Genomic DNA, 9,869 nt, shown 5'->3' with positions numbered 1-9,869 from the left:
AAATTAATACAGTGTGAACTTGTCCTTCATTTGAGGCAGCTAAGGGGCCTCACCTAAATCAAGGTATAATGGAATCTGCCCAAAATAGGACCATATGGGTGGAGGGTTCCAGCCGGTAAGGTTTTGGGGTGTGTATCTGTATGGGTATGTTTACACAATAGCAGGGAGAGTACATCTGATGTTGGGTGTGTCTGTTACTGAGACCAACAAGTGCTCAGCAATGCTGAAAAACAGGCCCAGGGTCTGGATCCACAAAGTGACTTAGACATTCCAATGTGGAACATTGTGGCACCTAACTTTAGGCACCTAGAAAATCACAGGAACAACACTGCAATCCACAAAGCCTGAGTTAGGTGCCTAGGTTCCCTATACAATGAATGGGGAGAGATGGGCACCTTAGAATAAGATCCATAAAAGCCAGCACACTAGGTGGGGAGCCACTAAGATAGTCAACGGGAAATGCCGAGGACAGGGGTGTGTCCTAGCCCCTCCCCTCTCACAGAGATCGGCAGTGCCGATCTCTGCTTGGTGATAAAGTTTGCAGATGACACAAAAAGTGGGGGAGTGATAAATAATGAAGAGGACCGGTCACTGATTCAGAGTGATCTGGATTGCTTGATAAACTGAGTGCAAGCAAACATTATGTATTTTAAAATGAGTAAATGTATACATCTGAGAACAAAGAACAGTGACCGTATTTACAAGATGGGGGACTCTACGCTGGCAAGCAGTGACTTTGAAAAAGACTTGGGGAGCATGGTGGCTAATCAGCTGAACACGAGCTGCTAGTGCGGCGCTGTGGCCAAAAGAGTTAATGTGGTCCTGGGATGCACAAACAGAGGCATCTTGAGTAGGAGTACAGAGGTTATTTTATTTGGCACTGGTGAAGCTGCTGCTCGACTCCTGTGTCCAGAATTCAAGAAGGATGTTGATAAATTGGAGAGGTTCAGAGAAGAGTCACAAGAATGATGAAAGGACTAGAAAACATGCCTTCTTGTGAAAAAGTCAAGGAGCTCAATCTATTTAGTTTAACAAAGGGAAGGTTAAGGGGTGATTTGATTGCAGTCTATAAGTGTCTATATGAGGAATAAACATTTAATAACTGGCTCATCAATCTAACAGAGAAAGGTATAACAAGATCCAATGGCTGGAAGATGAAGCTGGACAAATTCAGACTGGAAAAAAAGGCATAAATTCTTAAGGGTGAGAGTACGGTAATTAACCCTTGGCAAATTGTTCCAGTTATGGTGGCAAATTCTCCATCACTGACAACTTTTAAATCAAGGTTGGTTGTTTTTCTAAAAGATATTCTGTCAGAATTATTTTGCGGAAGTTTTATGGCTTATGTTATATGGGAATTCAAACTAGATGATCCCTTAGGGCCTTAGAATCTATGTCTCTATGATCCACAAACAAAAACCTGTCTCCTGGAGCCAGTCAGCTTAGGCACCTAAGATGTTTCCTGTGGGAAAGAGTTAGGCACCTGCCTTATTACACCCAAAATGGCCTGAGGAAGTGCTGCCACTGCTGCCTACATTGTAACTTTTAGCCCACTATAGCACTCACCTGGGAAGTGGAAGAAACAGGTTCAGTCTCCCCGCTCCCAGAACAAGGTCTCCTATCTCCTAGGTGAGTGCTCTAGCCACCGAACTATGACCTCTTCTAACATGGGGTTTCCTCAGTCTCTCCTGTTGGAGCTGTTTCACTGTGGATGAATAATAAAAAAATGATTGGACTAGGGGGATTGGACCTGTGGTCTTCCGTGTTCCAGCTGGGTGCCATTCTCGCTCTCTCTGCCTGACCCAATGACTATTGAAGTATTTCTCCACAGTGTAACAGCCAGTGGGCCAGAGAGAGAGATTTTGAATGGGACAGACTTTGAATGGGACCCCGTCCTGCAGGTGGCCTCTGAGCGTGCTCCTTGGATCAGGGATGCCCCTGAACTCCTGTTCTGCCCCAGTTTGTGAATCACTCTGTGGCTTAAGCAGGAGATAGACTGACAGACACCTAGAAGGAGGCAGCAGTGTGTATGCCCAGAGGCAAAAACTTAGTTGCTGAGTGAACTTTTACTGTGAAAACTTAGGCACCAAGGGAGTTTAGAGCCTACAAGGTTTGGTGGGAGTTTTGTGGATTTCAGCAGAGCCCAAACTGGGATTTACTTACATGCAAGGCTCAGGTGCCTAAGTGTTTAGACCAAGGGGCTCAAGTTGGGTACCTCTGATCAATGTTGGCCCTGCTAGCTTTGACACTGTTGGTATTGGGTAAGTACTAGCTAAGCGCCCCCTGATGGACGCCACTAAGTCAGCATAATGTGGGGCTGAAAGGCAGCCCGGGCTCACTCCGAACCTGGCTGGGGATTTGCTGAGAGGTTCGTGGCCTTTCAGTGGACTGAACTCGTGTATCCAGCCAGCCCCAAAACCTACCACCTGAGCGCCCCCGGTTTGGGTGCCAAGAGGAAAGTTTCGGCCGGCTCCAGCCGTGCCCGGGCCAGGAAAGAGCCACGTTGCCTCTGCAATTTGCAGCCTGGAAATGAGTGAGCGCGAGGAGCAGCTGCGGTTGCTGGACACGGGCCAGCCTGTGCGCACTGGGTACGAACCGAGGCGGGGAGATGCTGCCGAGCCCCGCCACGCAGGAACCCGAGCAGGGAGGGAGCTGCTCTCTCTCGCTCCCTACCCCGTGGGAGCAGCAGCCGCCGGCCTCACCAGCACCTTGGCTGCATCCCGCCGCTGGCTGACGCGCGCGGGAGCCAATCAGGGCGCGAGGCCCGAACTGCCTTGTGACAGGCGAGGCGGCCCTGGCCAGCGCCGCGCAGCGCAGCCCAGGCTGGGGAGCTGGAAGTCTGGGCGCAGAGCGCAGCTGCTGTGAGTAAGGCGAGGGAGGGCTCACAGCGGCTGCTCCGCAGCGGGACTAGCACACAGACGCGCATCCTCTTCCTGAGCAGCACCCCCGCTCTCCCCCCGGCAGCACCAGCGCGAGGGGGGCTTGGAGCGAGACAAAGCAAAGATGGCAGGGATCCTAGCCTGGTTCTGGAACGAGCGGTTCTGGCTGCCGCACAATGTCACCTGGGCCGATCTGAAGAACACGGAGGAAGCCTCCTTCCCTCAGGCTGAGGATCTGTACCTCGCCTTCCCCCTGGCCTTCTGCATCTTCATGATCCGGCTGGTCTTCGAAAGGTAACGCTGGGCAAGTGGGGCCACCGCACCGCAGCCTGCGCTCAGCGCCGGGCAGCTGCCGGCTCTCGCCCCGGGCAGGGGGCTGCTGCTGGCTGCAGCGCGTGTGGGGCAGGAGGGGCTGCTGCTGGCCATGGGGAGGGAAGAGACGGGGTCCCGTCCAGCTTGCCGCGGGGAGATGCTTGAGCTCCTGCTGCTCTCTCCTGGCTCGCCCGGCCAGGGGCAGACACCAAAGGTGGAGGCGCTTTGGAGTTGATTTCCTCTCCCTGCCCACTCGTCTCCCTGGCCCTCCAGGTCATGCCATCAATGCAGACTGTCTAGCTGGTGGGCAGCCCAGCGACATGCCCCCGCGTTGGCACTAGGAGGCGAAATTTCATCGGGCATGTTCAGCAGCTCTCCACTCGGTTGTGCAGGGCTGGCGGTGGGCATCGTTTGAGGCTGAAGTGTGTTGACAGTGTAAACCACCCTTTACCCCCCTTTGCTGCCTAGTCCTGGCCCTAACCTGTGTCTAAACTGCCGTGGGGACCGGTCGCAGTCTAATGGGAGACCCTCAACTCTTAGGTGCATGTTGTGAAATGTGTGTCAAGTCCTGGAATTTGCTTGTAGAAAAAGAATAAATTAGGAAGGGAAGAAGAATATCTTTGGCAAGTTTAGTAAATACTCAGTTTTAGCTTTTAACTTCTGAGCCCAAATGGCAAGTTTTTTATTTTCTCAGTGAGCTCTTTGTAATTGTCTGTCTGTTAATTCATGACATACTCTGAACCTCTCCCATTCTGGCATCTTAAGCCTTTGATATTAAATCTTTAAAGGTTCTTAGTATTAATGGGAAAAAACAGGTTACATAGTGTTTTCCCCCCACATGCCAGGAAGCAAACTGACCTAATGAGGAGTTTGTCTATTTTGAACTAAAATTCCGTGTAAACCTCACAGGGTTTTCTTAGTGGAACAATTTGATTAAAAAAAGAGCAATTTACACTAGCTTTATCTATGCTATCTATATCATTTTATATAGATTACACTGGATGGCAGGATTGGTTCTTGTAATCTGTTGCTGGAGACCTTGACCACGCTGAAGCTTTGTTCTGTATTCCATTGTACAATGCACCTTATGATAGCTGCTTGTTATGGTTTTAAATGTATATATTACAGCTGAACAGTAGTCAAGATCAATTAGTACATGTTTGTAAAGTGGCTTAAAAATAAGGGGCTATAATTGCCACATTTTATTTTACTAATTTCTATTCTAATTTCATACACTCCTATTGATGTAGCAGTGTAGGAAATCATAAATCTAAGCAATAATATTCAAAGTGTAATCTGAAATTAGGATTCAGATGACGAAAGTAATACACTATAGATGCTATTAAGAATAAAATTGAAACTCAGTCTTTTCATTTAAGGCTGTGTCCTGGATTGCATCAGTCTAAACAGATTTTTTTTTTAAAAGCTAATATGAAAACATGTATATCAAAGGGTCATGTTCTTCCAAAGTAAATATTTACTTGCTACGGACATTCAGTTACTTCTGTTTAACATAGCTGTCCTTGAGTGGATAAAGAGATCATTGAGTAAAGCAGGTTGCTCACGTGTGCGCATTTCTGGGTAGATTAGTATGCCACGTCAAGAAAGATGATATTCACTTTATCTGTGAAGAACAAAAGAATGGTTCCATTTGCAAACACCTACATATTCTTGGCAGAATCTTCCTCTGTAATGATTACAAGATGTTCAAAAGGACACACGAAGAGTAACAATTATTACATTCCACACAGGGAATATCTGTATCCTCAAAGGTTAATAAAACATTTGGTCACCCTGGAAAGCTGAGACCTACAAAACTCATATCACCTCTCACACGCATTTCATTTTCACAGTCTGAGCAAAGGTGTTAGCATTTGATGCCTGGTATTGTGGTTTGTGAAATATTCAGCTGTTTTCATTACCCAGCTGGGAAGAAATGTTCATGTTGAAAAATGGCCACAGCCTTTGTTGGATTGTTGTCTTTAAAATAATTCTTTTGTGCTGCTTTATGGACTTGGGTCACAAGTGAAGGTGTATCTGGAAATCAGAGACTTCCCAGTTTTGATTTAGATGTTGAACAAGAATATAATAAATTAAGTAAAACAGAGTGCTCTGTACTCTCTCAGTAACATCCAAGAACTGGCCTCCGGTCTTGCCTCTCCATCCTTACAGTTACCGTGTTGTACTGAAGGGACTTGAGGTAAGAGCATGATGTTGGGTATGGTGCCATATGAGCTGCAATATGTAAGCACAGCAGGGCTAGTTCAGGTTGGAAGAAAAGTTAACTAATCAGAGAATTTAAGCCTGAGCCTTGAATTGGCTTGTTTTTTTCTTGGTTATAATGCAACCTTTAATTAGCTTTTCATAGTTCTTTTCCTTTCTCAAGTAGTTCAAAAATAATTTAATAAAATCTTATATTTTATAAATACATAGTTACTCAGATCAGAAAAGCAACTAATTTTCATAATCCTTCATTGTAGGTAGGGCCACTAATCCACCTCCTGAAATGTGTGCCGTTAGCCAGATGGAACATAACAGCTTCCTATAGTGCTGTCGTTAACTAGCATTGGAAAATATGTTTGTGTTTCAGTGCTGCTCTCTTTTTGAAGCCAATTGCAAAGCTCCCAGTGATATTCATGAGTGCAGGTTTAGGCCCTTAGTGTGGCATTAATCAATGTAGTATGGAGCGATTGTAATATTAAAATGGAGATACTCATTAAAACAAGCCAACATTCATCTTGGTCCTACTGTCATTGAACTAAGTGGGAGGTCTGTCATTGACTTCGGTGGGAACAGGATCAAGACCTAATAATAATTATTATTTTATTAATTATTATGTAATAATTTATTTTTGTGAAAGATAGTATTTGAGAATGGCTACTTCTGAGGCGTGGCTTCTTTAAGAAACCAGGAAGTAGAGTCCTGAGGGCGAAGAAGAGTACCCCCAGAGGGTCATGGAGAAACCTAGAGAGGGGGTGCCCATAAGACTCCTAGAATAAAAGTTTGTTCTTGTTTGCATTTAAATTTGAGTGGTCTTCAAGATTTTGGAATATCACAGTGGTAATGAGGATGTTCGACCCAAGTATGCCTCCAGCTACTGTGCAGTTCCCTGTTTCTGTGACTGCACCAGCCCTGTACCTGATGCTACCAGGGGATTCACCTTTGCCGTGTACCAAATGGATCGCAGCATTCAATGTGTGCTTAATGGCGGCTGGTCTGGAAACAGCACTTGAAGCTTGCCAGCGCACATTCCTACTCCACGCACTAGGTACCTGAGAGACTTTCAGATCTTTTCAACTTGGGAGACCAGCACATCGTATTAGGAAGCAGTACACTGTCACCCCGCACTCAGAGCTATGTTCAAGTGCATTAAGTTTCATCAGAGAGCACAGCTCCCCAGGACAGTGGTCTGGAACTGGCAGTTATATGCAAATCTGCATCCCTAACTGATGAGATGATTCAGGATCAGTTAAAGGACTGGATTTTGTCCCTATGTTGTGGAAGTGCCTCCTGATGAGACCAAATTCCCTGACTCTGCACAGGGTGGTGGAGATTGGCTGTCAATTTGAATTTGCAGTCCAGATCCCAAACCCTCCAGGTTCTTCTTCTTCTGGGGCATCATTCACACCATCCATTGCTGCAGCCACCCTGGTACAGTGCATTGATAGAGGTTTAGGTAACTATGTGGGAGTTATAGGGCAGCATCCTGATCATTGGTGGACTCAGGAGCAGAGTGCCAGCATGGATCCTCACTGCAGCAACTCCTGTCACTGTCAGAGATCCGGGAGTGTCCAGCCCAGGGACAAACGTGCTGCAGATGTGGAAAACTTAACCATTTTGCCAGAGGTGTTGCTCTGCCCCAGCCATCACCTATATGGATGACCAGGAGATGGAGGAAGATTCCATGCCTGAGGGGATCAACTTGGTGACACGGGACTGGGAGTATCTTGAAATCTGCCCCTGCCATTTAGCAAGTGTGAAGATATTGCTGCTGGTGGACACTGGAACACAAATCTCACTAATAAACGACACCACACACCATAGATATTTTACCTTGCGGCCAGTGTAGTCCATGCTATCCGAATATGCCAATGCAAAAATCGCTTTGCTAGGGATGGTGAATCTCCCTGTGATGTAATATCAACAAGAAGCAGGAGTGTTTCCATTTTATATGGTCCATTCTGGGGCCAGCCTTCTCAGGCCGGATTTTTTCCAGGTACTGGGCTCTAAAGTGTTAGATTCACAGAACATAGAAATCCATTTTGGGGGAATGACTGGAAAGAAGACTGGAGGTCTCCTCTGGTATTGGCTGTGGATCATCTATGGGTGGATCCACTGGCCAGCCCAATTATACAACCATTTTGCAGACCTCACCTGGTGTTAAAAGATGCTGTAGCCACAGGGATTTCTTGCTTGCTTCAGGAGGACACTTCTCCATGGATGTCTAACCTTTTTTTTTTTTTTTCTTCAACAAAAAGAAGTGTGACTATGCTTATGTGTGGATTTGCAGCAAGTGAACAAGGCAGTCATACTTGACTGCTATCCTCTACCAACCATGGAGGAATTGGCAGTGCAATGTCAGGGTTCAGCTATGTTCACTAAATTGGATCTATGCCAGTGATATCTCCAGATACCATTTTCTCCTTAGTTATGGAACCTCACAGCTTTTCTCATCCATACGGCCCCCTTTCAGTTTAAAAGGATTCCTTTTGGTCTATGTCTAGGCCCCAGCTGTTTCCAAAGAGGCTGGCCTTCTTGGGGGGTTGTGACATCCTGGTTCATGGATCACCTGTTCTGACCATGATGCTTCCCTTCATACAGTATTAAACCTGACTGGGGAGAAGTGTAGTTTTGCATAGAAATTCACTGGATTTTGTGAGCCATGATCTGTTGGTGAGTGGAATCACCCCATTGTGGTCCAATGTGGATGCTATTGTTTGACTGCCAGACCCCATGGACAAGTCAGAACGCCTAGCATTTCTTGGCTTGGCTAACTGTTACCTTTGTTTTGTGCAAGTTTATGCTCAGATGCATGGCACCCTTATGGGCCCTGTTACACAGTAATGCAGTCTTGAACTGGACTTCAGAGTGTTCACAGGCAGTAGGCCAGCTCAAACAATGATTACTTCAGTTCCAACACTGGCACAGTTTGCCTTATGAGGCCCTACTTTTGTCATGTGTGATGCTTCTGCTGTAGCACTTGGTGCTGTACCCTGTCAGATCCACGAAGGGGTGGAATACGCAGTCGCATTCACCTTCTGAGCACTTTCCTTAGCTGGGCAGAAATACTCAGCAGGGGAGTGGGAGGCCCCAGCTTCCATGGGCATGTGAAAGGTGGTATCGTTATTTGCATGGCTGAACTTTCATGCTACGCACTGACCACCAGTCGTTAACCACACTGTTAACACAGTCAAGGTCAGAGCACAGATCCCTTCATATTCATAGATGGGCTGATTGCCTACGTCAGTACAGCTTCTCAGTACAGTACCATCCGAATAAACTCAATCAGTTGGCTGATTGCCTGTCCCGGGCTTTACCTGACAAATCCACCGCAATGGGAATTATGAGCCAGGAGGAGAATAATAACACTTGACTGACCCCTCTCTTTTCAGTCCCAAATTACTGTTGGATGCACTGCCCCAGGATGTAGTGTTATAAGAAGTTCTTAGATAAGTTTGTCAGGGTTGAGCAAAAATTGTTGCAGATTATCTGGTGTCTTAACTTTATTGTGAGATATGAATTGTTACCATAGGTGATCATGGTCTACTCTGGGGCTCCCAGGGTACCAGAGGCCATGCTGGAGTGGTCTGTATGAAACTGAGGTGTTGCACAGCATATTGTGGCCAGGATAGTCACATTAAAGAGTTGGTCTGAAATTGCAAACCATATTTACTTAGTGGTGACTCGTATAAGCTAACCAGTGTACTTTTGATCTTGACCCTGCTGCTTCCCTGGACCGTGGCAGTCCATACAACTAGACATATGTGGAGAAATAACCCCTGCCAAACAGTATCTGTGGTTTCTGTGACCACGTCTACACTACGCGCCATTTCGGCGCGTTAAAATCGATTGCTCGGGGTTCTATATATAGCGTCTGGTCTAGACGGGGATATATCGAACCCAGAGCGCGCTTAGATCGATTCCGGAACTCCACCAAAACAAACGGAGTTCCGGGTTCGACATGGCGAGCCGCGCACATCGATCCCGCGCGGTGAAGACGGGTGAGTAAATCGATTTTAGATATTCGATTTCAGCTACGCTATTCTCGTAGCTGAAATTGCGTATCTAAAATCGATTTTAGCGCGTAGTCTAGACGGGGCCTGACAGTAGCCTACAATCTTTTCCCAAATGGCCAGAGGTAGCAGTTAGCAGCCTAGCAGCAGCAGCAGCAGCAGCACACGCCGTCTGTGATTGGCTGGAGGAGTGATTCTCTAGGTGGGGTTATCTCCGCACAATAATTACTGATAATGCACCACAGTTTGTTTCTGCCTGTTTCACCCAGTTCCTGGCAGATTAAGGGCTCTGGCATGTCTGTACTCCCAGATACCACCCTCAGGCTAACTCAGGTGTTGAGAGATTTAATCTCATACTGAGGAACAGGCTTCGGGCTCATCTGTCTCATGGTTTGCCCTTTCCATAAGCTTTTCATTCAGTATTACAGCATTACTGGGCTGTTCC

General features: G+C 46.6%; 1 protein-coding gene across 2 annotated transcripts in view; it reads left to right on the top strand.

The window, feature by feature from the left end:
* Window positions 1–2,790: 2,790 nt before the first annotated feature.
* The window catches only part of CERS6 (ceramide synthase 6), a 221,049-nt gene continuing 213,970 nt past the window's right edge, over window positions 2,791–9,869 (top strand). For both annotated transcript variants that reach the window (XM_032770951.2, XM_075070136.1), the window contains exon 1: window positions 2,791–3,173. In XM_032770951.2, coding sequence (XP_032626842.1) covers window positions 3,004–3,173 — 170 coding nt within the window. In that variant the 5' untranslated portion in view covers window positions 2,791–3,003. The remainder of the gene's footprint in view (window positions 3,174–9,869) is intronic.

The sequence above is a fragment of the Chelonoidis abingdonii genome, chromosome 10 (assembly GCF_003597395.2).
Source record: "Chelonoidis abingdonii isolate Lonesome George chromosome 10, CheloAbing_2.0, whole genome shotgun sequence".
In the NCBI taxonomy this organism is placed as follows: Eukaryota; Metazoa; Chordata; order Testudines; family Testudinidae; genus Chelonoidis; species Chelonoidis abingdonii.
Note: the sequence above shows the minus strand (reverse complement) of the source record. Positions and strands in the feature narration are given on the sequence as shown.